Source organism: Eleginops maclovinus, chromosome 15 (genome assembly GCF_036324505.1).
Source record: "Eleginops maclovinus isolate JMC-PN-2008 ecotype Puerto Natales chromosome 15, JC_Emac_rtc_rv5, whole genome shotgun sequence".
NCBI lineage: Eukaryota > Metazoa > Chordata > Actinopteri > Perciformes > Eleginopidae > Eleginops > Eleginops maclovinus.
The window spans coordinates 21,259,631-21,287,173 of NC_086363.1; the positions used below are offsets into that span (position 1 = coordinate 21,259,631).

General features: G+C 44.5%; 2 protein-coding genes across 3 annotated transcripts in view; both read right to left on the reverse strand.

The window, feature by feature from the left end:
• LOC134876994 (heparan sulfate glucosamine 3-O-sulfotransferase 5) overlaps positions 1-27,543 on the reverse strand; it is a 118,154-nt gene that overhangs the window by 47,330 nt on the left and 43,281 nt on the right. The window lies entirely within an intron of this gene.
• On the reverse strand, positions 1,402-8,252 carry LOC134876466 (uncharacterized). Its single transcript, XM_063901399.1, has 2 exons — positions 8,061-8,252; positions 1,402-7,877 (listed from the first exon to the last, which is right to left on the reverse strand). Exon 2 carries the CDS (start codon positions 7,697-7,699, stop codon positions 1,916-1,918), a length of 5,784 nt encoding a protein of 1,927 aa, XP_063757469.1. The 5' UTR covers positions 7,700-7,877; positions 8,061-8,252; the 3' UTR covers positions 1,402-1,915.

Genomic DNA, 27,543 nt, shown 5'->3' on the forward strand with positions numbered 1-27,543 from the left:
CCGGAGTTGGAGGACGTTTTCCGTGAGTCGAAAGAGGCAATTGTCCAGGAGATCGAGCGCGGTGTCCGCATCTTTGACAAGTCCAAGTCAACGTGCCTCGCCATGGACTGGTCGAAGGAGGGCGTCGGTTTTTGGCTGTTCCAGAAGCACTGTCGATGCACACCGGTCAGGCCCTTCTGCTGCGCTGATGGATGGAAGGTGACCCTGGTTGGCAGCGGGTTCACACATGCAGCCGAATCCAGATACGCGCCCGTAGAGGGCGAGGCGCTCGCAGTCGCGGACGCCTTGGACAAAGCACGCTACTTTGTGTTGGGCTGCATGGACCTGATTGTGGCAGTCAACCACAAGCCGCTGCTGAAACTCTTTGGCGACAGAGCACTTGACGACATACCCAACCCCCGTCTCAGCGACCTCAAGGAGAAGATCCTGCGCTATTGTTTCCGCATCATTACATGTCCCGGTCATGAAGAACAGGGCCGCAGATGCCATGTCGTGCAGGCCGGTCGGCACCCTGTGCCCATCGCCCATGGATCTCACAGACGACAATGCCGCCGTGGTGAACCACCTCTCACCCAGCGCACACGCTGATGTCCTGTCTCTCAAACGGCGAACCGATTCGCGATGACCTGCCAGTACCTCGATCAATCTACGACTATCTGGCCTCTCTCGTCGCCATGCCAGCACCTGTTGCGACGCGACGGCTGCCTGATATTGTGTACCGCCCAGTGATGCCTGTGACGGGGTCAGGGCCCACTCCGACTCCAGCGCTGACATCGGAAGGCTCTCCCTGGTGCGGGACGCAGCCTACTTCCGTCGTGCCGGTGGTGCCGGGCCAGGATGTCCTTTGTGCACCACTGCCGGCCTCTGCAACCCCTGTGGCTTCTCCCCCATCGGTGCCTGACGTGACGCCGCCGCCGGCAACTGACTTGCGCCGGTCCACCAGGATGGCCTGTGTGCCTGCCTGGCACAAGCACTATGCTGTGGGTTAGTCTTGGATGGGTTCTGCGGGCATTGTGTTGATGTTGTGGACTATACCGTTGTGTTTGTTATGCCTACGACCATTTGTTCAATTCTGTTTTTCTTTCAGCCTTTTTTTAGAGTGTTAAAGGCTCAGGGGGAGATAGGGAATATTGCACTACGGTCATTTATGCTGTTGCGCGTAGTGAAACAGGAAGCGGAAGACCTCTGTTTAGATGTACACATACCAGCACTTTCAGCTGCTCATGACATATTCGATTATTGTCATTTCACTGCAATCGTCCATTAAAGCAAGTGAACAAATGGAATGTTGTTCTTATTTACTCTCTTTAAGTTTCACTGTGTTGTCTTCACTGCAGTGTAACAACTGAAGCTATCCAACAAGTTAAACTCTGATGCAATAACCAGGAGTCTGTGTCGTAGTTAACATTTCACTGTTGTTTACTGAAGATTCCAGCATTACATGGCAGAGTGAAAACTGCAACAAAACAAAGTTTGACATTTTTTAACATAAAGTTCAGCTTCACATGAAGTCTTATGAAATATCCTTGTAAATACATGTAAATAAAAACGATCTTTTAAGACTATTATTACCTTCTCTTTCAACTTTAAACTTAACTTAATCTATCAATTATTTAACTTAACAATGAGTTTTACTTACGACTTTGCTTCTAGCATCTTTCACGGTCAGGAATTCTTAAGTATTAACTGTTTCCAACAGATAGGAACTGAGTAGGAAGTAACTGATGACAAGGCAGGAAGTGGTAAGGAAGTTACAGGAAATTGTATCAAAGTAAAAGTTTGTATTCTTTCTCAATGTGTCAAAATAAAAGTCAAAATATATCGCCCTAATGGCGACACACTCCCCGCTGTGACCACTGTGAGGTCACTATACTAGCATGAACATTACATTCAACTAAGATCTACAACTGAAACATCAGTTCTTATGAAGAAGCAAAACCGTTTCCGTCACTGGTCTAAGGTAAGTCTTTGGTTGGCCTTGGTTTGCTGTCTTTAGTTCCACCTTACGGACTCTTCCATCTGTTCCTGGAATAGCCTTTGTGACCACTGCCAAAGGCCAGTTGTTGCGGGCAGCTTGGTTGTCTTTGAGGAGGACGATGTCACCGTCTTGCAGGTTCTGGTGGGACCTTGTCCATTTCTTGCGGCTTTGTAAGGTTGACAGGTACACTTGTCTCCAACGGTTCCAGAACAAGTTGGATAATGCTTGTACTTGTCTCCACTGCTTCGTGAGGAGGTCTCTGCCTGTGAAGTCACCTGGAGGTGGTGGGACGCCCACTTTCTGCGTTAACAGCATCGATGGTGTGAGGATGAATGGATTCTCGGGATCATTCGATACTGGAACTAGTGGTCTTGCGTTCAGAATTGCTGTCACTTCTGCCATTAGTGTGCACAGAACATCATGAGTTAGGCGAGTGCTGTGTTCGCGGAGCGTCGAATCCAGGATTCTTCGGGCTAACCCAATGAGGCGCTCCCATGAACCCCCCATGTGTGAGGCATGAGGCGGGTTAAACACCCAGGAGCATCCTTGATGTTGCAGATACCTCTGCACTGTGCTGTCTGGTTGATCTGCACTCAGCCCAAGTTCTTTGCAAGCCCCAATGAAATTTGTGCCGCAGTCTGACCTCAGTTGTTTGGCTGGTCCTCTTATGGCAAAGAAACGCCTCAATGCGTTTATGCAGCTTGAGGTGTCCATTGAGGTAATCACCTCGATGTGAACTGCCCTGGAGCTCATGCAGCAGAATAGTATGGCCCAGCACTTGCTCTGAGGTTGTGTCCCTCTGGTGCGTCTGGTGGAGACGTGCCAGGGTCCGAAGACATCCAGTCCCACATACGTGAAGGGAGGGCAGGTTGTAAGGCGTTCTGTGGGCAAATCTGCCATTTTTTGTTCCTGCATCCGTCCTCTAAGTCTGCGACAGGTGATGCACTTGTGAATAGTTGAGTTAACGAGCCGCTTGCCTCCCAGGATCCAGAGCCCAGCAGCTCGTACAGCACCTTCTGTTAACTGGCGACCCTGATGCTTTACTTGGGCATGGTGGTATCTGGTGAGAAGCAAGGACACATGGTGTTCTTTTGGGAGAATGACAGGGTTCTTTTGTTCAATGGACACATCTGCATTCTTCAGTCTGCCTCCAAGGCAGAGGAGGTCATCCTGTAAGACTGGGTTGAGAGAGCGTAGGCAGCTGCTTAACGGAACTTGCTTTCCTCTCTCCAGAGCTTCAAATTCCTTCACAAAGGTATTCCTCTGAACAGCTCTGATGATGACTTCTCTTGCTTGGGAAAGCTCATCCACTGAACGAGGTAAGTCACAGTGATGCCATCCCTTGCACTTGCCTGTCGGAGTGCTGAAGGATCTCCCTATATGAATAAGGAGTGCGATGGCTCGTTGGAGAGTGTCGAATGTGGAGAACCTTTCAAAGCGCTCTGTGCTGAGAACTTTCCCTTGTAGATCAGTAATGTAGCTCTTCACCGCTGGACGGACCTCTGCATCTGACTCTGGTGAGACTATGCTGAATGACTGAGGTATGACTGAGGCAGGGTCTGGCTGAACAGAGGGCTTGCGCAGGAAGGTTGGTCCGTTGAACCACATTGTCTTTGTGAGGTGTGCTGCTGGGACCGACCGCGACGCCAGGTCGGCCGGATTGTCTTCGGTGTTCACGTAGTGCCATTGTTCAGGGATGGTAGACTGGCGTATACGCTGGACCCGATTATGGACGTACACATAGAACCGTCTGGACTGGTTGTAAATGTATCTAAGGACAACTTTGCTATCAGTGTAGAACTTTGTGGCATCCAGCTTTAGATCCAGTTCATCCTGAATCAGCTCAGCTATTTCCACTGCTAAGACTGCTGCACACAGTTCAAGTCTGGGAATGGTCGGGTCTGATTGAGGGGCAAGTTTGGCTTTTGCCATGACAAATCCCACGTCTACTGTGTCTTCTTGGATGGCTTTCAGGTAGGCTACGGCACCAATGGCCTTCACAGATGCATCGCTAAAGACGTGGAGTTCTACTCGCTCAGCCTTGGCTGGGCAGATGCCTGTGTACATCCTAGGTATATGAAAGTGCCTCAAGTCTTGAAGCGAGTTTCTCCAAGCTTCCCACTTGCCTAACTTATCTTCAGGCAATGGGGTGTCCCACTCCGATGTCTCAGAATTCAACTCTCTGAGAAGGCCCCTGCCTTGGATCGTAACAGGAGCCAGAAACCCTAAAGGGTCGAAGACACTGTTCACCATTGAAAGAACCCCTCGACGGGTGAATGGTTTGGTGTCGGTTGACACAGAGAAGGTGAATGTGTCACTTGCTATTTCCCACAGGAGCCCCAAGCTGCGTTGGGTGGGTGACTCATCTCCACTGAGGTCTACATCCCTTTTGGCTTGTACGCAGTCCTCACTTGGGAAGGCTTCCAAGACAGCCTGACTGTTTGAGACAAATTTGTGGAGCCTCAAGTTAGACTCAGCAAGTGAGGCTTGAGTCCTATGAAGCAGCCCAATAGCCTCTGCATCGGTTGGGACAGAACAGAGGCCGTCATCAACATAAAAGTGCCGTTCGACGAAGTTGACTGTGTCTGTTCCATATTTTTCTGCGCCATCTCTGATGGCTCTTCTGAGCCCATAGATCGACACTGCAGGAGATGGGCTGTTCCCGAAAACATGAACTTTCATTCTGTAGTCAATGACCTCGTTGGCTACGTTGTTGTCCTTGAACCATAAGAATCGCAGGTAGTTTCTGTGCTTTTCGTCCACAAGGAAGCAGTAAAACATTTGTTGAATGTCTGCCATCACAGCGACCTTGTCCTTTCGGAACCGCATGAGCACTCCTAGAAGGGTGTTGTTCAGATCCGGTCCAGTCAAGAGCACGTTATTCAAGGAGATCCCAGACTGTTGGGCACTTGAATCAAACACTACCCTGATTTGATCGGGTTTCTGTGGGTGATACACGGCAAAGCTTGGTAAATACCAGCACTCTTCTTCTCTTAGCTCTGGTGCCACCTCAGCATGGTTGTTTTTCAGCAGTTTACCCATAAATTCCACGTATTGCTGTTGCATTTCTGGCTTTCTTTTGAATTGGCGTTGGAGTGAGCCAAACCGCTTGAGTGCTTGCTCGCGGTTGTTGGGAAGCTGTTGCCTAGGTAGTCTGAACGGCAATGGAGCAACCCAGCTGTGTGAATCGTTTCTGTAGACGTCTTTGTCCATCATTTTGAGGAAAGTTTCATCTTCGATTGAAGGTGCTAGCTTATTGTCCTGTTCCGTGCAGTCAAACACATTTTGACCCAGACTGTGTTCCTTAGCTCTGGGTGGTAAGGCACTGTTTCCTGGCAGTCTGTCGTGAAGTTCCTCTTTAATGTGCAAAAGGCTTGTGCATGGCTGGAAGAGTGAGGGCCGATGACAGTCGACCATGGCCGTCCGGAAGGAACTGACGTTCGGCTTGTGTGTGCTCCCTAGACAGACTTCTCCGACCAGCACCCAGCCTAAGTCAAGGCGTTGTGCGAAGGGTGCATTGGCGGGGCCATTTATTTGTTCCCTTACTTTGTGTGCTCTGATTGCGTCTCTCCCTAGCAGCAGGAGGATTTCAGCAGTGGGGTCCAGCTTTGGGATGTGTTCTGCTACCTTTGACAGGTGAGGCTGATGCAGAGCGGCATTTGGTGTGGGAATTTCAGACCGATTATCAGGTAAGTCATTACACTCAGTGAGTGGTGGTAAGGGAATCCTAACTTTTCCATTGAGGGACTCCACGATAAAATCTGATGCCCTTCTGCCGAAAGTGTCTACTATACCAGAACATGTTTTCAGTTGGTAAGGATATGGCTTAGTGTGGATGTCAAACTTGTCAAAGAAACTGGACTTGGCCAACGATCGGTTGCTTTGGTCGTCTAACACGACGTAGGCCTTGATGGCTTCCTCTGGGTGGTCTTTCTGGTACACTCTTGCCAGGCATATCTTGGAGCATGACCGTCCGACTTGTCCTGTACCACATACTGCTGTGCAGCTTGCGCTAACCTCACTGGTGTCGTTTACCTCTTCTCCCTCCCCGCCATGCTGTGGCGAGGTCAGAGGAGTCGTGAGGTGCGGTGCTGGTCCTGGGTGCATAGCTGAGATATGTCGGGTGCTGTCACACTCAAAACACTTAACAATTGTAGTGCAGTCCTTTGCCATATGGTTGGTTGAGCTACAGCACTTAAAGCAGATTCCGTTTTCTTTCAGAAATACCTTTCTGTCATCAAGAGTTTCGGCTCTGAAGGCTTTGCACTTCTTCAGTGGGTGGGGTTTTGCATGTATTGGGCAGATCTTACTCGGATCACTAGAGACATTTGACTCTGTGGGAGTGACATTGATCTTGTGAACTGCAATGGGTTTCTTGAAGGTTTTAGGAAAGGCACCTTCAGCTCTGACAGATGACATTGTGGTGGTATTTAAAAAGGCAAAGCTAGGGTCATTTCTCTTCTTGGCCTCATAGCATATGAGTTTCGTGAAGTAATCAAACGGTGGGAACCGTCCTCCATTTGCTTCTTTATACTTAGAACCGGCCGAGATCCATTTTTCCTGGAGTCCATAAGGCAGCTTGGTCACTATGGGTTCAATTCCGCGTGTCGTGTCCAGGTAAGACAGGCCTGGTAAGTAGCCATCTTCTTTAGCACACTGCACTTCCATAAGCAGGTCAGCTAGCTCTCGTAGCTTCAGATTTTCCTTGGCTGAGACTCTGGGAAATGCATCCAGTCGGGTAAAGAGGGCCTTTTCAATCACCTCTGGGGCTGCATAACACTCCTGAAGACGTTCCCAAGCTTTCCCCAGTGCTATTTGTGGACTTGCTATGTGCACTGCACGGAGACGTTTCACCTGGTTGCTGGACTCTTTTCCAAGCCATCGCGTCATCAAGTCCAATTCCTCAGTGGCTGTGAGACCAAGTCCTTGAGTGGCATTTTTGTATGATGACAGCCAAGCACGATAATTTTCAGGTTTATCATCAAACTCGTACAAACTTGTATTCACTAGGTCACGCCGAGCTAAATATTGTGCCAGGTGTTCAGTTGCAGGCATACTTTGAGTATTTGTTGGCTGGGGGTTGAAGGATGGAGCTCCAATATTCAAGTCACTGATCTGCGAGGTAAGAGTCTTGGGAATAACCCGCGGACCTTCTCGGGTAAATGGATTCTGGCTGACTGACTCTTTGGCTGCTGGTGGCGCATAGTCTAAGTCATAGTCTGTAAAATCCACATTGTTTGTGCTGTCGTATGAAAAAACAGGCGGCTGATGGCGTGAAACAAAGGGGTTGTTCGGGCTATAACTGAGAGTGGCATAGGTAATTGGTTGAGTTGGTGGCGAACTAGCCTTCATGGCTGTTTGTTGGACGGAGTTAGTGGAATGGAAGTGAGTTTGGATGTATTCACTTGTCCGTTCAAGTTTGCTTTGTTCTGTTGAATTTGTTTCATCCAGCACAATATAATTGTTGCTTCCTGAAACTGCTGATTCCCAGACAGCTGCTACGGCTTCAGCTTCTGCTGCTTCACGGCAGATGGCTAGTGTTTCAGCCTCAGTCTCTTTTTTCACTTTTTCTATCCTAGCTTTGGCTTCTTGCTCAGCATATTCGGCACGCACTTTAGTAGCTGCTGCTTTTGCTCGTGCACGAAGTAAAGCATTGGTTGATGAGGCAGATGAATGAAAGCTGCTTCCACTTTTTCTTGATTTATTAGATGTAGTTTCCATCTTGACTCGTTATTCAATGCTAACTTCTCAGTCTTTTCACTGTGTTGTCTTCACTGCAGTGTAACAACTGAAGCTATCCAACAAGTTAAACTCTGATGCAATAACCAGGAGTCTGTGTCGTAGTTAACATTTCACTGTTGTTTACTGAAGATTCCAGCATTACATGGCAGAGTGAAAACTGCAACAAAACAAAGTTTGACATTTTTTAACATAAAGTTCAGCTTCACATGAAGTCTTATGAAATATCCTTGTAAATACATGTAAATAAAAACGATCTTTTAAGACTATTATTACCTTCTCTTTCAACTTTAAACTTAACTTAATCTATCAATTATTTAACTTAACAATGAGTTTTACTTACGACTTTGCTTCTAGCATCTTTCACGGTCAGGAATTCTTAAGTATTAACTGTTTCCAACAGATAGGAACTGAGTAGGAAGTAACTGATGACAAGGCAGGAAGTGGTAAGGAAGTTACAGGAAATTGTATCAAAGTAAAAGTTTGTATTCTTTCTCAATGTGTCAAAATAAAAGTCAAAATATATCGCCCTAATGGCGACACATTCACACCTAATGGGCCATCGGAAAGTGCCACAGCTCTCCCACCCCCCTCTGATCTCCAGCAGTAGTTTTAGCTGTAGGCTCGGGTTTGCATATTTATGCTGTTGCAGTTCCTGTTGCTTCTGTGTCGTAATGCTGTTAATAAACGTCCGTGGAAATATCGAGTATTTAATAAAAGTCAAAAACAATGCACAGGATTTAACTTGGTAATAATAATGACTTATGTTTATTCTGTTTTGGATGTGTACGATTTTTGACTTCAGGGTGTAAAGCAGGGGTTTTCAATTTGGGTGAATGTGAGCCTCCACTTAGAGTAGGAAAGGACAGCCGAGGCCCCCCTTCCCCAAAATCCCGTCCGCCTGTCCTAACCCACACAAACCTCTGAAGTAAATGCCACCTTTTGTCTGTTTCAGGCAATGATGAGTTTCATTAACAACTGATAAAATGTAAATATTGTTTAATATTGTATTTGAAGACATTTCATTTTCACAACTTTTTAAAAAGTGCATTCATAAACGATCTTTGCAACAGCAAATACTTTCAAACTTCATGCAGGCCTAATTGAGGCTACTTTTAAAATCACTGAACATCAGTAGGCCTATCCACAAGTCAACAAATCGGCTCGGTGTGTCTGGGCCTTAAGAACACATTTGAAGGAGATGCACATCGTCTCGAACAAAATCAGCACAATTGACAGCTCTCTGATCAGTGAACGACAACACTGGTTGTTCACGGAACACATCACATTTAACAGTCAACGGCATTGAGGGCATGTTATCAGATCGAGCAGATTCACATATTTTCTTCACATTTTTTTACGTTTTCAGCCACATAAATAAAACCTCAGATTTAACCAACAAACAAAATGACGCCGTTCACGTCATTTGCGCTACAAGAGCGAAATCAACCCTATTGCCCAACCTATTTATGCATTCAAGACAATACAACTTTTGAGTTTCAATTTAATCGTCCATATCAGTGGGAACAATGAGGCCGCGCTTTTGATGCGCAGAGGTGTTCAATGCGAGGCTGCACTGCCGAGAGAAATAAAGCAAGTCGTCCTCCACCTGCAGCCTTGATCTGTATTTGTTTTTAATCAGGGTCAGTGCGGAAAACCAGTGCGGAGGTGAAGGGGATTAGGACTTTCATAGCCTTTGTGGAGATCTGGGGAAACTCGCTCTCCACAGACAACCAGAAACGCGTTATCGGCATTTCTCCCAGTCTCTCCTTCAAGTCCATATTCGAGCTGAGCTCAACCAGGGCCTCCTCCTCCTGCAGGCTCAGACCATCATGGGGTGTGGGGGGGAAAGAGAACGGATTTCTCACCCACTGATTTCCAATTGCGTCCTCTCCAAAATACTGGCCAAACTGGTCACGCAACCCATTCAAATGCGCAGTGATGACCGGTTGGACAGACTTGAGAGGCAGCCCTGTCTTCTCTGCAACATTTTCCAGGGTTGGGAACATTTCCACCGAACCTCGTTCAACACGAGCACACCACAAGTCCAGCTTTTTCCTGAATTCAGACACTTGGTCTTGTGCCGAAAAGACGTGGCACTCTTTGCCCTGGAGAGAGGTGTTGAGGGAGTTGATCCTATCGAAGATGTCGGAGAGATAGGTCAACATAGCAAGCCAGTTCATGTCTGCCAAATGTTTTGCGAACGGGGAGTTAATCTTGGTGAGGAACAGGAGGACTTCCTCGCGCAAATCGCACAGCCTGGTGAGGACTTTGCCCCGAGACAGCCTTCTGACCTCGGAGTTCAGGAGCAGCTGCTGGAAGTGAGTGCCCATCTCATTGCAGAGGATCGAGAACAGACGGGCGTTTAAGGCACGCGATTTAATCAAGTTCACAATCCTGACGGCCTCATCAAGAACTGAACACAATTCTTGGGGCATCCCCTTTTGTTGCTAATGCCTGGCGATGGATGATGCAGGGCTTCCAGACAGCAGCAGGGGCAACTGCCTGTACCTGTGACGGCCAGTCATTGATCTTGCCCCATCAGTACATATGCCACAACACCGGCCCCAGTCAAGGCAATTAGCCTGGTAAAAATGATTCAAGGCCTTGAAAAGTTTGTCAACTTTTGTGCGGGCGGAAAAATCTTCCTGCACACTGAGCTCTTTGATAAACCGAACGTACACCATCAATTGAGCACAGTGTGTGACGTCAGTCGACTCATATAGTTGAAAAGCGTGAAAGGGGCTTTCACGAACACCGTCCAACACCTGCTCTTTGACATCACAAGCCATGTCTGATATTCGTCGCTGGATGGTATTGTCAGAGATAGGGATCACGCCAAGTTTAGCAGGAGCTGCTTCTCCCAGTATCACTGAACACATATCTCTAGCTGCAGGGAGTAGCAATGTTTCGCCAATGTTATGGGGTTTGCTTGCCTTCGCTATACGTAGCGCGACACGATAAGATGCTTCTGTCGCCTTCATGTTAATAGTGCCAAACGACTGTATTATGCTTTTTTTGACTGAAAATCATCACGCTTCCTCTCAAAAAACTCCACTGGCTTGTTCACTAAATTCATGTGCTTAGTTTCAATGTGACGCCAAAGTTTGCATGATGTCATGCTGTGCTAGCACCTCCTTGCAGACCACACACTGCCGCAGAGGTGCAGCCTCGGACCCCGACCAGGTGAAACCTAACTTTAAGGACTTCTGTTGACTTGGGACAAGGAAACGATGGATTTTACAGCTAATACACAAACAATTACCGATCTCAATAGAGCTGCATACAGATTTGTATGTTATTTTTTCTTCGTGCGTCGCGCCTCCCTTGTGGATCTTTGGCACCCCCCAGGGGAGGCGCGCCTCACCTATTGAAAACCACTGGTTTAGAGCACTGATCTATCTCTTTGTCTGCTCTCTGCTGCAGACAGCCGACCTGTGCTCTGTCAGACCGGACCCTTACCCGTTCTTGGACAGGGGAGAAACTAGTGCCCCCTTGACACATAGACTGATCCTGTGTTCTATCCATGCCTGATTGGCTTAGTGCTTCCGTGACTGTTTTTTTTCATTCAATGGAGGTGTTTTCTGAAGTATTTCAGCGGTCCAGTCCCTGAGTGGGATCCTTCACATGGCCCAACCAGTTAATTAGCATTACAATAGGTCCTAGACATCAACAGTTCTCTCCCTGAGTGAGAAGCTGGTGAAAAGCCAACGTTGTACTTAAAAAGCTAAACGCAGAAAACTGCTGTACTGTGTAAAAACACCAAAACAAGATTCAATTAATTGTCCTGCATACAATTTATTGAATCTTGTTTTGGTAGTTTGATTAATCAAACTATTGTAAAAGTAAAAGTATGAGCAGCAACAATAAAGAAGTGTAAACAGTTTTATTATTATTATTATTATTATTATTATTATTATTATTATTATTATTATTATTATTATTATTATTATTATTTAATATACAAAGAATATATATTATTGAATTACAATTAATATAATAGGATGAGATCAACTTTATTTAATCTCAAATCTGGATGTGTTATCGTTAAAGTAAAAAACAAGGAATTGCACATCATTCGAAATTCAAAAGAGTAGAAAATAAACATTATATAGCTTGAATGTGTGTAATAGTATAAATAAATAAAAAGTGTAAAACTAATGTGTTACATTTCCCTGTGAAAGTAAGTGATACAAAATATGTGAATGATGCTCAGGAAACACAACTGCAGAACTGCAAACATTAAGGTTCTGTTAGTCAAGGAAACAAACTGTGTGAATCAAGGCTAAACAAAGGCCAAAGTTCACCCAGTTAGCTGTCTCTGTGTATTTGTGGAGGAAGCACCATCTCAAGGTAAAACCCTGCTATTGAACAAATGGGTAAATCTGGCAACGCCCCTCTCAGAACACAGGAGGAGGGCTTTAGAGTTCCAGCTGCTGGAATACGGTAAGTGTGTGGCAGGAATCGGGTAGGGGGAGGGCGTTCTAGCATGCTCTATCTGTAGGAGCAGTGGGCTGCCATTATATACGGCGCCCGGGGAGCAGTGTAGGGAACGGTGCCTTGCTCAGGGACACCCCGGTAGGACTTGGTCTCAGCAGAAAATAAACACATTTGTTCCTTACATGAAGGTGTTTGATAGGTATGAAGCCTGTAGGACTAGGTCAGGGGGAATTTATGTTGTATGATTTGATAAGATTTTTAATTGTTTATATGTTGGCGTTGGTCTTTCTTTATAATATTATTACGTATTAATTCTTGTTCAATTATGGCTGGATTAGTTGGGTCACATGGGGATAGGTGGCACTTATAGTAATATTAAATCACCTGTTCACCTGTGTTAGGTGTGTGAGAGTTTGTGTGGAAGAGAGGGTGAGAGGTTCGCTGTGTTTGTGATAGCTGAATTAATTGGATTGTTAGTTTTTGCCGGTTATATTAAATTGATCACTTTAATTAAAGTAAGATTTTGTTCAAATCATTTTTGGATCTCAGCATATATTTGTGGCAAACGCAACCAGGCCTCAGCCTCTCAGCGACTTTGTTTGTTCCTGAAGTCATTACACCTATAAAAAAAAGAAAGACACATTGTTGGCGGGGTCTCAAGTGAGCTGAGGTGCAGGAAGACTACAGCACTTTAATCCCATAAAGTATGAGTGACTTGGTAGGAAACCCAGTGAATCACACATGATGGGGCAGCTGTGGAGATAACCCTCCCCCCTCATTTTAATTATTCAGATGAGACAGCTCTGTGTGCAACAGGTTGTTCTGCTGGTGACTTGGCTTACACATCCTCTCTAATTATTAACAGAAACATCGTACTTGTTCTCAATGAAACAGAAGAGCACTGGGGGTGAGCAGATTCCCAGGAGCTGGCACACAATGTGAGTCTTAAGCAGAATACACACTGTTTCACCTTCATAATAGATTTCTGGTCTCTTTTCCCCATCACACTGTCTGTTTCTACAACTCACCTTGGTACACATCTACTTTTTTATCTCTTGGCTTTTTGTCCCCTAGTTTTTGCAATTGTTTCTGTTGGTTGAGTTATCACTACACACCCGTATTCATCTATCTATTAAGCATATAAGCACTGTAAATCAATTAGAAGTTACAATTGTGAGACAGGCCGTGGGGGGATGAGCTCTGCAACAGGGGGTTACATTAGCTAGCATTAGCATATGATATCATCTAACCTATAAGCATTTTTATAGAAAAACATTTTACAGATGAAAAATCAAAAAAACTATTCAACTCAAGTCGTCTGCTGAGAACCAAACATAGGTGGGCCATAGGCTATATGCTAATGCTACAAATGGCTAATATAGGAGGAAATGACAACCTGCATATTTTGCTGTGGAGCTTGGATGACTGGCTAATGGCATTTCTCAGTTATGACCTGCACCAGCCCTCTGTTATTTATCTTTTAGTGTCGGTGGCTCTGGCTAAAAACTGAAGAAGTGGACTGAGGGAGAGAGAATAATAACAATAATAATAATAATAATTGTATTACTGCATTATAGATGAATGCTGAGAGAAGACCCCTCCCCCAACCCACACACACACACACACACACACACACACACACACACACACACACACACACACACACACACACACACACACACACACACACACACACACACACACACACTGCTGGTGAAAAGAACATGCTTACTTCTACATTGTAAAAATAAGTTGTCCATGCCTGCTATTATTATAAGTAGCATTAGGCAGATGAATGTCAGACTCGTTCCCGGCTGCAAATAGGAGTTTAATGGATGCTTTTGTTTGATGTGCTGGTATGATCTTGTATAATAAAACTCCTTATGGTGTAAATGTAAATTTGTATTACTTGTTATCAAATGAAGCTTTGGGGAAACTGTCCTGGGAATGCGGCTGACACAATTATTAAGTGCTTTACATTAAAAGAACCAAAGCTTCTATATGAATTACCATCCTTTTTTTGTTGAAGCCCATGCTAAAAATAATTCAGACAGAATGTAAATAAGTTATTTCTTTGTACTGTATATGAGTCAGCATGTGTATATTGAAGGATATTATTGAATTATTATTGCTTGCTCATAAAGACATGTTTATGTATAAATGCTACCAGAGAGGGTTTTAAACTGTGAAGAGAAGTGAGCCTCATGACAGAATGAATGGTGAGCTAAAAACACAAGAAAGGAACTGCCTTTTGCTTCTCTGTTCACAGAAAATATTAACTGCACATTCCTTTGTGAAGAGAAGGCAGAGGGGCCCAAGAGAGGGACAGTAGAAGTTAGTGAAGAGAGGCCTCTGGGTGCTTCACAAATGATAGGAGAGTTATGGCAAGAGTAGAGAAGGATTAGATAACAGGCTGCAGACCCGGAAGTCGTGGATCCAAGAGGGGAGGACTCTGGCTGTCCCTCCAACAAGAAACCAACACACTCAAAAATATACATTTAACATGTCATAAGGGACAGCCCCTTTTCTCTTTCACAAAGTATAAATATTGTGTGATGTCACATGTCAAGGCTCTGGGTGGAAGGAAAGACAGAACCTGCTTGCAATCTGTGGCTCACTAAACCCAGAGACCTCAATATTGAGAATGTATATCTTCATCACAACTGAAAATAAATCAGCTTTATTATAACCTTACTACTTCGTCTGGACTCCTTGCCTCGTAGAGAAATACACAGAACACAACAATATCACAGTGTAACTTTGCGCATAACGGTCAATCTTTGCTTTGCTTTATTTTAATTGGAATGTACTAAACTGGTCAGCCAATACGATTTCATTTCAGGTAGAGGGGCGGGGCTTAGTCATGCCCTTCCAGGCCTCAGCTCTGAGAGGAGCGCAGACATGAGCATTACAGTTGAGTAAGCATCACATGCCCTTTCCCACCAGTTCTTCCTGTTTCCACCGCAGGAGGGCTGGCTCTCTTCTGGCCCAACTCGACTGCCCGTCAAGAACCAAATACGTAATGCTTTCATCGGAGACTGGGGCAGGGCCACTGAGAAAAGTGACTAGAATGCGACCACACACTTATAAAAACCTTACTTTTACCTTACTTTAATGACAATCTGTTCTCTGTTATTTCCTGTTTTGAAGAGCAGCACACTGCCTCATATGTTTTCCTGTTGTAATTTATTATAGCAGCTACTGGATGGAATCAGTACATGGGCTACACAAGTTAAATCATAATGAAAAATATGCAGGTAAAATATGCCTGTACTGTAGGAAAACGGCTTATGATATAATAATTATTTGCTTACCGCTGCTCTGATCAAACTACCTTCTTTTTTTTCAATAGATTACTGTACGTTTTGTTGTTGAGTGTGTCCCAATATCAAATAATTAAATAGCTTAACAAATAGCTTTCGTGTCCACCAGTGCTTATCCCACCTCCCCAGGTGGGGGACCTCGCTCTTCTGCAACCTGGTTTATCAGGGCACAGTAGCCAAACCAAAACCTGCTAATGCGTTCATTTATAACATGACCTGGCATCAGGCCCAGACAGCCGAGAGAGGAAGATACAGAGAGAGGTTGGCAGTGTGAAAAACTGCAGTGTCACCACGAGTCCACTTTTAGCCCTTTGCATCAGGTTACTGTGTAAGCGCTGATACAGCCCCAGGAAACAGATGTGTGTGTGCCTGATTGTAATTATTAATGGGTAAGACTTGTTGCTTTCATCAAAGAGGGGCGCATCATGCAGGCTTGATGTTTCTGTGACAGACAGGTGGATTTCACAGTAGCAGTCAGCCAATCACAGCTCGTAAGGGGTCTCAGGGGAGAACAGGTAGAGACCGGACACATTGGGTTGAAGAGAAAGAGACAAAGGGATGATGTGCTGAAGAAAGTCATTGAAGGTCTCATCTAACTGAACCATGAGAAGTATTTTACAATGCATTTATTTTAAAGATCTATCAAATTCAAATAGCTACCACAGACACATCTACACATTCAGCATACCATTTAGGTCAATCAAACTTATGGTAAACTACAAAAACTCAAAATCTTGACAAGTATATTCGTCTAATATCTAGTTAAAATATGTCTTTACATTTGATATGAGACCATAACACCCAAGAAATAACAAGCAGTGAGATATAAGCTCCTGTTTTTAGACAATGCATCTTAAGTATCGTGTTAAGTCAAAGACTTAGGAAAACATCTTATTTTATTTAGTACTTTTTGGGGGGAACCTGTGTTGAGGACGATGGATGATGATGTGGCGTTGCTAATCCTTACAGACTGGCGTCTGTTGGTCAAGAGGTCTGAGTTCCAGTTGCAGAGTGATGGGGCTAGTCCAAGTGCCAACAGTTTGTTGACAAGTGTCTGTGAGATGATGGTATTGAAGGCAGAACTCAAATCCAAGAAGAGCAGCCTTACATATGAGTTCTTGTTCTCCAGATGCGTCAGGGAGTGGTGGACCACAGCAGCGATGGCATCAGCTGTGGAGCGGTTCTGTCTGTAGGCATACTGGTGAGGGTCAGCTGTGATGTCAATGGACTTTTTTATGTGTGCCATTGCCAGCCTCTCATAGCACTTCATTGGTATTGGTTAGAGAGCGATTGGGCGGTAGTCATTTAGACAGGACACTGTAGAGGCCTTTGTCACAGGGACGATGGTGGACGTCTTGAGACATGTTGGTACAATGGCCTGGGACAGTGAGGTGTTAAAGATGTCCGTCATTGAAGGCTGAGAGCTGATGCGCGCATTCCTTCAGGACCCTGCCTGGGATCCTATCGGGGCCTGCCGCTTTCCGAGGGTCTATTTTCTGTAGTGATAACCTTACCTCAGCTTCTGTCAGCCTGAGAGCGAGGTCATCTGTTGGCGGTGTGAACCTAGAAGTGGTGGTGTTGTTGGTTGCCTCGAAGCGGGCGTAGAAGGAGTTGAGGGTATAAGGTAGTTTTGGGTCTGGTTGGCAATGTGTGTTTTGTTTTTTCTTACTGTAATCCGTTATGCATTTGATGCCCTTCCACATGCTCCGCGGATCATTTGAGGAAAAGTGACCTTGGATTTTCCGGACATAGCTTAGCTTTGCCCTCTTTATGGCTGTTACAAGGCCTCGTCGGGCTACCCTCAGTGCATCCCTGTATCCTTCCTTAAATGCAGCGTCCCGCTCTCTCAGGAGGCGGCGTACTTCTGCATTCAGCCATGGTTTCAGGTTGTGAGGGACTACGATAGTCTTTGTAGTTGTGACATCCTCAACGCACTTTTTGATGTAGCCCAGGACTGATGTGGTGTATTCCTCTAGGTGCACTGTGTCCCCCTCATCTCAAGAGATGTGAAGCACAACCTCCAATGACTCCTTAAAGGTCTCCTATTATGCTATATTTGAACAATATTGTAGGGCCAAATCTATACAAAACTTGTCTGTTTAGTGTTTTGCTCAAAAAACCAAACAGATCCCCCATTGTAGCATGCCTCATCCCCCTCTATTTCAGCCCTGTTCCTGAAGTGCTGATTATGTGACTGTAGCTTTAAATGAACTAGACCAGGGGTGCCCAACCAGTCGATCGCGGTCTACCAGTCGATCGCGGGCTGAGTTCCAGTTGATCGTGAGAAAATGTTGTGTGTAGGCTATCCTCCTACTGTTGTGTAAAATAGGGCTACATTAAAACTTCCAACTTAAAACATCTTAAATAGGCACAATGAACTGCTGATCGCGTGAAGCAGTGTGTAGATTTGTACAGCTATAGTAAAGTAGATCAGTCATAATCAAAGAAAAAATCTCACGCGCTTCTTTCTATCTGCTTGTGCAGGGTATGGTTGCTAGGTTGTAACTAAGGACTCGGAAGGGCGTGAAAAGCTTGACTAGAGGAGGATTATTTTTTTGTGTATTCGAATGCCAAGTGCATCTATCTTATCTGCAATGCAAATGTGGCTTTAACAAAGAAAGGGAATTTAGAGCAGCATTTCAAGACGGTCCAAAAGAGCTACGATACAAACTTCCCAGCTAAATCACCACTGCGCGCCCGATGTTGTGTAGTTTTAAGCTTCTAATGATGATCAAACGTTTTCTTTGAACGGAACTTTACTTCCAAATGCACTATTACAGTATTACAAAGAAGTAGTATTTATTTAAACTAAGGCAGGTTGCGACTTGCGACTTCATCTCTGGAATCCTTCATACAACGAATACGCATTACACATTACTTCCTGTTCATCAAAATAAAGGTCTCACATTATCACATTCAAACTAATAATTTTACCATCAGGAAGTAACATTCTCCAAATATCTACTGTAAATAATGTAAATACTTTTCTCCTAACTGTTTTTAAACTAAACAATATAATCATGTCAATTTTACTATTGGATTCAAATAATAATTCACAACATTCCCGCCCAATGAACAATTGTTCATTACTATTCAGTCCACTTAATTAATCTCCAAAGGATATATCAGCTGAACAGGTCTTCTTAACACACTGCCCGTAGAAGTACGAACAGTACAGGAACGAATGAGTCCATCTCTTCCTGGAAACAGTTCTGTTATTCTGCCTATTTTCCAGGTCTGCCGGGGTGCATTGTCTTCTCCGATCAGGATGACATCTCCCACCTTCAGCACAGTGGGTGTAGGTGTCTCACACTTGTGAGCTGATTTCAAGTCTCTGATTTTCGAATCTCTCTTGATGTCTTGACCTGATGTCAGCTGACAAATTTCTTGGCTGAAGCTCTGCTCTTGTGTCATCTTCACCCAGTACACTTCTGCTGCAGTGAGCTCCTCAGAAGTTAGCTCTCCCTGCGTTTTCAGACTGGAGCGGGCATTAGCTATGAACCTTTTCACCCATGCAGTTATTCTTAACACTGTCTTTAACCTGCTGTACTTGTGTAAGTCTAACAGTGGTTCAACTTGTTCAGTGCTAGCGAGCTGTACTGCTGTCTGGAACTTGGATCTGAGCTCAGTGCTCACCTCATCCGCAACACGGTCCTCATCAATGTTCTCTGCCTCATCAGTTGGTGATAGTGACGGAGGGCCGCTCCACCACAGCCGGCTTTGGATGAGGTTCTCGACGCTCTGGCCTCTGGTGGGTAAATCAGCTGGATTGGTTTTACCCTGGCAGTGAGACCACTGTTCTGGATTGGTGAGACCTTGTATCTCAGTCACTCGGTTTGACACAAACGGCTTCCATTTTTGTGCTGCACTGCGTATCCAATGGAAAACAATCATCGAATCTGTTCTCATACTCAGCTGATTTTTCTCCATGTTCAGAGGCTTGAGAAGATTATTTCCTAACCTTGCTCCAATCAGTGCACCCATAAGCTCTAAGCGTGGTAAAGTCAATTTCTTTAATGGGGCTACCTTTGCCTTGGATGCCACAAAACTTGTCACAATCTCCCCTTCCTTGTTCGGTCCTTGTAGATAGGCAACAGCACCGTATGCCTTCTCACTGGCGTCGCAGAAGACGTGCAGTTTCAGTGTCTGTGAGTTTGGCTGAATGTCAATGTGGTACCATCTCGGAATGGCTAGAAGGTGTAGCTTCGGCAGCTCCGCACACCACTGATTCCATTTTTCAGCCAAATCTGTGGGCAACTGTTCATCCCAACTGATTCCCCTCTCCCACAGCTCTTGAAACAGGCACTTTACCCGTATGGTGAATGGAGTAAGGAAACCAATAGGGTCAAAGATACGAGCTGATGTCTGTAGCACACTTCTCTTTGTGTTCTCTTTGCCCTTTAAAATGTTCAACAGTCCCTTTAAATCAAACACAAACTCATCTTTCTCTAATCTCCATACTAACCCCAACACTTTCAGCACATTTCCACAGGTGTCTGTTTCTGTCGCGTGCTCCACTCCACTCTCTGCCCACTTGGCTCTCAGATGTGGTGAGTTGGTTACCCATTTGCACAGGTTCATGCCGGCATGGGACAGGATCTCCTTTGCTGTTGAGGAAACTGAAAGGGCTTCATTCACATTACTTGAGCTGTAGATCAGATCATCCACGTAGAGAGACTCTCTCAGTGCCTCCACTGCCCTGGGCTGCTCACTGTCATACTGCTTGATGTGGTTTCTTATGGTGGCAGCTAACAGGAATGGGCTGGGCGACACTCCGAAAACTACTCTACTCATCCTCATAATCCGCAGCTCACCTTCAGCATCTTTGGTCAGAGGTCCATGTAGCCACAGGAACCTAACAGCATCTTTGTCCTTCTCTGCTAGAGCTATCTGCAGGAAAGCCTTGGTAATGTCTGCAGTAAAGGCTATCTCATGTAATCTGAATTTGATTAGCACATCTAACAGGTTTGGATTAAGGTTTGGCCCGGTCAGTAAACAGTCATTTAGGGAGGGGCAACCTTCCTCATGTGATGATGCATCAAATACAATTCTCAGTTTAGTTGTTACCTTATCTTCTCGAAGAACAGCATGATGTGGCATGTAGTATCTCACAGCCTCTGGCTGCTCTGCCGCTGACACATCCTCAGGTACATCCTCACAGATGCCTTGCTGCAGATAATCCTGTATGACATCATTGTACCTTGAGTACAGGGTTGCATCCATTTTGAGTCTCCTCTTGAGGCCTTCGAACCGTCCTTTAGCCACTCGGAAGTTGTCTGGGAGTGTCGGTTTGTCAGGTCGCCATGGTAACTCAACTTGGTAGCGGTCATCTTTGTGTGTCACAGTCTGTTCAAAGTTCTGTAGAGCGTCAGTTTCCACTGCACTCTGGGCCTTCTCATTAACAATGCCCAGTGACTCCACCTCCCAAAAGGCATGTAGCTGTTTTGAGATCTGTGTGTCCTCTTCTAGGCTGATGTGCATACAAGTAGCATCAGTTACACTGGATGTTGAAACTGGCCCCTGCAAAGCCCACCCGAAGCTGCTTTCTACGGCCACTAGTGATTCTGTTATTCTCTGGACTTTGCCTGACACCACTTTCCAGTAATAGTCTGCCCCTATGAGCATCGACAGTTCTGGGTCATCAGGGCCGTCCAGTGGAAAATCAGCAAGCTGCAGACCTTTTCTCCTGAGCTCCTCTTGGATGGGTTCACTGGGGACCTTTATCACTGCCGAGCACACTTGAGGGGTTTCCACAGCTTCAATCTCAATCCTTTGCTGTGTGTTCCACACATTTTCCAGAGAGACCTTCACAATGTTACGCTGTGCCTTCACAGGAGCTGTAGATCCAAAGGTGTGTAGATGCAGCGTTTCTTGTCTTACCACTGGTAATCTTAAGGCTTTCACCACACCCTCATGAATGAAGCTTCTCTGGCTGCCTCCATCTAACAGACAGCGTACGATTTTTCTCCCTGCTGGGCCCTCTGTCCATGCTTTCACTGTCTGGAGCAACACTGTGTTCTGTGAATTAGCTTTCTGTTTCGCTGTGCTGGACACAGAGGACACAACAGCCTCTGTGCTGCCACTGTCCACATCTGCCTTTGCTTCACCTTGCTCACAAACTGACTGGTGATGTCTGCGACCACACAGAGGGCATGAAACACCTTTAACTTTGCAGAATTTTGCTATGTGTTTTGGGCCAAGGCACACGTAGCATCTTCCAAGCTTTCTTAATTTTTCTTTGCGAGTAGACACAGAATTCTCAGTACAATGTTCTGGTTTATGGTTAGCACTGTCACAATATATGCAGATCTGTGGTGCATTACTTGCTGTGTGCAACGCAGTAGCTGAGGGCACGTTCCATTTTTTAGGTTTGTTTTCATAAGGGGGTGCTGGCCTACTGAATGGTGTATTACTTGGTGGAATGTCTCTTTGAGTGTTACCTGGTCTGGTAAGCTGAAGTGCTCTCTCTCTGCTTTGGACCTCTTTTTGCAGGAACTGGATGAGCTCTGGCACCTTCCATTCGTCATTGGGGTCTGACTTGCGCGTGTAGACTAGTGCTATGTCTTCCGGCAGAAGCTGGAGCAGTACTGGACATAGCAGGCAGCCATATGTGTCACTGTGAACTCCCATGGACTCTAGACTGCGAATCTGTATTTCACATTCGTCGTACAGGTGCCTGAGTGCTGCAACATCTGATGACCTTTTCACAGGGGTTAAGCTCAGTAGTTTGGACATGTGTGCACTAATTACAATGTCTTTCCTTCCAAAACGATTGCGGAGCAATTCAACTGCAGCGTCATAATTGCTATCATTCAAAGTAAGCCCTGCAACAGCTCTTGCTGCTGCTCCAGCCAAATAGGATCTCAGATAGGTAAATTTCTCCCTCTTACACAGTGCATCATTCTCATGAATAGCCGTTTCATACTGAGACCAGAATTCTTGCCACTGGCTAATTTCTCCACTGTATTTCTCTATCACCAGCTTCGGTAGTTTAACAGTCTGTCTACTCACTGGTCTCACGGAGTTCGAACTTGCATTGCTCACCCGCACACTCACGTTATCACGTGCAGGCTGAATGAGCCTCGTGGCACGAGCCTTCAGCGTGGTAATGCGGTCCTGGTATTCCTGAGTACTAGCAATCTCCGTCTCAAGGTCGTCTGTCGACGTTTCATCTTCAATGCCTTTGTTTAAGTCCATTAAAATATCTTCCTTGGTCGACAATACTGACAGCATTTCACGAAGTTTATCACAGTCGGGCACCTCATTGATCACCTCCTCATCTAAGCGATTCAACAACTTCGTTGTAGATGTGCGTACCGTCTTTCTCTTCTTCTTCATCCGTTCAAAACGCTCGGCCATCTCTGCTGCCAATGTAGCTAGCGTTAGCTTCCAACTTCGACACAGTCAATTCAATCTTCAATTCCCTGGTTTCGGCACCAAAATGTTGTGTAGTTTTAAGCTTCTAATGATGAGCAAACGTTTTCTTTGAACGGAACTTTACTTCCAAATGCACTATTACAGTATTACAAAGAAGTAGTATTTATTTAAACTAAGGCAGGTTGCGACTTGCGACTTCATCTCTGGAATCCTTCATACAACGAATACGCATTACACATTACTTCCTGTTCATCAAAATAAAGGTCTCACATTATCACATTCAAACTAATAATTTTACCATCAGGAAGTAACATTCTCCAAATATCTACTGTAAATAATGTAAATACTTTTCTCCTAACTGTTTTTAAACTAAACAATATAATCATGTCAATTTTACTATTGGATTCAAATAATAATTCACAACACCCGAAAAGTCAAGGAATTGAAAAGTCAGCTAGCAGCACAACAATCCATTTTTACCAGGCCCAATGCCACGAGTAAGGCTGCAACCATAGCTTGTTATCGTGTCTGTCGTGTTCTTGCAAAAGGAAATAAAACTTTCAAGGATGGTGAGATTGTGAAAGAAGCATTCATGGAAGCCACAGATGCGCTTTTTGCCGATTAAAAAAAATCGAAAGGAGATTGTGTCTGCTATTCAGGATGTTTCAAGGTTTCAAGGTTTTATTGGTCATATGCACAGCATATACAACGTATATGTTGGCAATGAAAATCTTATATCCCATGCTCTTCCAACAACTCAACATACATGGTGCAAATAGGATGTGCAGCTATCAAGAAATTCTGTTACACGGCGATAAGAGGGAATGGAGGAGGATGTTGAACAGCAATTGAGGAATGATATTGACACATGTTTTTCTCTGCAATTCGATGAATCCACTGATGCTGTGGATGTGGCTCAGCTATGTGTGTTCATTAGAATGGTTTGCAACAATATGAGTGTAAAAGAAGAGCTGCTGACCATTTTGCATTTGAAAGGGCACACAAGAGGCACAGATATTTTTCAGGTTTTTATGGAATTTGTTCGTAAGAGCAAGTTGCCCCTCTTCAAACTCACCTCCATTACAACCGATGGGGCTCCAGCAATGATTGGACGTACTGCTGGGTTCATTGGATTGTGCAAACAGTCTGAATCTTTCCCGGATTTCCTGAATTACCATTGTATAATATATAACGGTTTTCTGAATTGTTGCCCGAAATTAAAGAATTTCTGAAACGTTCAAACATGCTGAATATGCACAGCTAGAAGACAGTCAGTGGCTCTTGGATTCAGCCTTTCTTACTGATATGACTGACAAGCTCAATAACTTGAATCTAGAGCTGCAGGGTAAGAACAAACCCATCATCAACATGATCAGCTCCGTGAACACCTTTAAAAGCAAGTTACCGCTGCTATCAAGCAGGTTGCAACAGTGTGATCTGCGGAACTTTCCACACATGGACACAGAACTTAAGCATCAGGGCAAAGAAGTTGCCAGGAGTTCAATGTAAAGCCAGCCCACATTTGCCTTATTATGTCATACGGAAAGCAAATCTGGATCAGCTCGTCTGTACCCCCGTTTTTAGAGATGTGGGTAAGGAGGGAAAGAGAGAGGGGTGTAATTTCTGACACTTTGTGAGTCTACTTACACACCGGGGACACATACTTATGTATAAAAGACATGCATTTTTCATAATAGGGGACCTTTAAGTAGAAGAAAGCAGTTCTATTGTGAGCTCCTCATCCTCTCTCAAGAGCAACACTATCTGCTATGAAGAATTCAAAACTCTTGCTGCCAATATTTTCAATGTAAACCACAATTGCAACTGTCCTATTTCTCATCATGAACACTCCCCATATTAGTCTGTTTGCCAGCTCATAGAGTTCTATGGTGAACACGGAGATGTTGAGTACCCCAAAGTTTTATGTTAGAAATGTATAGTAGGGTCCCCTAGCACATAGAATCTGTCAGGGTGCTAACATGCATGCGTTGGCCAATTTGCTCAGTTAGCATAACGTGTGTTCATTAGCATTAATTAGCATTATAGCCATGTGGACAATCCTTAGAGAACAGCGTGGCTGATTGGGATAATTTTGAATGATTTTGGGGGTTATTGAGGATGCTGAAAGTATTTCTGACAAAAAATGGCAGTTTTAACCATAAAGTGGCCATATTTGTACTCAATGTGGGCTGACTTGGGTCTATTTGGAAGTTTTAATGGACTCTGTAAGAAATAATAATCAATATTATTTGTAACTACAACACTGTCTTATTTTGAAACCGTTTATTTTGTAACCGGATGTTGGTTTTAGCCCCAGATAGCATGTAGCTAATATTGTATTGTATATATGAGTAGAGGGAGAAGGACGCGTGGAGTTACATACTAAATACACCGCCTCTACCTCTCACTCATTGAAGCTGCAATAATACTATTATGTGTTTAATAACTGATAAACCTCAGAAGGATTGCATAATAAAATATCGTAGGGGGAATCTTTATGACTACGCTAACAAGATGGTGACGGTGACGTCATAAGAGGACGCGCCTCCGACAACGTCAGCCAATAGAAGAGACCGGGAAACACCCATGTGACGACAAGGGGCCAACAGGATCCAGCCCCCGCTACCAACCAATGAGAGAAGACGAGACCGAAGCTCGTCTTATTTTTAAGTTGTTTATTTTTATGGCCGGAAAGGGATAGTAGCATAAAAGATGATTGTATTGTAAAATCGCTCTCTTTGTTCCCGACCGCCAGACAGATACGGTAACTGCTTTTGAGTCTCTACTCTTACGTGGCCTGTGGAAGCGTGTCCCGAACTATTGAGCCACAGCTGTGAAACTTTTGTAAAACCTACTGCCGCACCATTTTATTAAATACTCCTTTTAAAACGTATATGAGGAGCTTCACTTTGTTTTCTTTTAAACCTACTCTTGGACTTCGAATAAACGAACACTTCAACAACTCTCGATCATTTGGATTGAACAGATTGCTTATTTATTCAAAAGGAATTGTCCACATTAGGGATAATCATTTTCCTCTTGTGCTCTCTATATCCAATGGTTGCAACACTACTCATGGTATTGAAAATCAGCCCACAGAGAGTATAAATTTGGCCACCTTCCGGTTAAAACTACCATTTTTTATGCTGAAAATGTCAGTAATGAATTCAGCATCCCAAATGACCCCAAAAACTCAAGCGTTGTCCAAATCGACCAAATCATGCTAATTAACTCATATTATGCTAATTGTGCAAACATATTTGAGTTAGCATCCAGCAGTTTCTATGTGCTGGGAACCCGTACTTTATATTTGAACATACAACTTTAGGGTACTCAACGTCTCTGGGTTCCCAATGCTGGCAACTGCCTCCCTCTGGACCCCCACACACTGACAGACAGTAAGTCAGACTGTGGCGGAGCGGATCACGGAGTGACTGACTCTGCCACTGACAGTGGGCGGCACACACACACACACACACACACACACACACACACACACACACACACACACACACACACACACACACACACACACACACACACACACACACACACACAAATCATGGCTGCAACTCCACTAAACATCCCTTTTTTCCTCACGTTTAGCGCGACCATGAGTGCACACTTGTTCGTCTACACTTATATAAACATACATTCACACTATGATTCGCTACTTACAAGGACAGGTGGCGAGCGGCGGTTTTCGCCGTCTCCCCAATGAGGGTGTATTTTGAAAAGACGGAGGCGCATCACTTCCGTTGTTTACATATGATTTAACGATGCATGCAATCATCCTTTCTTTGAAGTTGAATAATGATGTTTGATTTGAATCTCAGTGATAATTAACCTGTTTATCTAGGAGGTTAAAATATGGCATATATTTTAGGTTCTAGAAGAAAGTCAACAAATAGATAATGCCCTATTCTGTTGAAATGATTGACTAATTGAATGACAAGCCTACTGGGAGGGGCAATGTGTGTATATAAGGGACTGTCTAGGGACTGAAGGGAAGTCTGATTTTGTTTGCAGAGAAGGCAGCTCCAGATTATGGACATTATTAGACAACGCGGTTTAATTATTTGTCAACATTGTTTTTCAAACCGGTATATGTTTGTTTTTGACTTTGTAAATAAAGCAGCTGAGCTCAATTTTTCGACTACGCCAATGTTTGTGGAGGGCTAAGAGAGAACCCCGTCACACAGAAACTGATCACAGAGATGTTTGTGTATTATCAGAAACACCAGCTACAGTCAGCTGAGCTAACCTGAGATGGGACCATGACACAATCCTGCATATTGCTGGCAGTCAGACGGTGGGAGATTGGAATACTGAGTTAGTATTTCATCAGTTAACTGCCATCCTGGCGCCCACACACCAAGTAATGAGACCTCAAGTCAGGAATGTGTGAATGTCTGAATGTGTCTGTGGAACAGATAACATAAATTGCAATAACTCCAATAAAGAACTAGCAGCTTTTTAAAATATTAATTCCCTCTTCACATAATTGGAAAGGACACCAAGGAGGTTGGCAGTATTTTTTATGGGACTACCCTGTCAGGAATGCAGATTGTCTTTTGAGGCAGAGTGATGGTTGAGTGCAAAGTGATAGTGAACCTTGGAAATGGGCCTCCTTAGAACATTATTTTCCATAAATTACTGTGAGAATCTCTGCTCAAGGTCAGCTGT

Excerpts from the sequence above, each read along its gene's own strand:
- LOC134876466 (XM_063901399.1), bottom strand. The coding sequence starts at position 7,699 with ATGGAAACTACATCTAATAAATCAAGAAAAAGTGGAAGCAGCTTTCAT.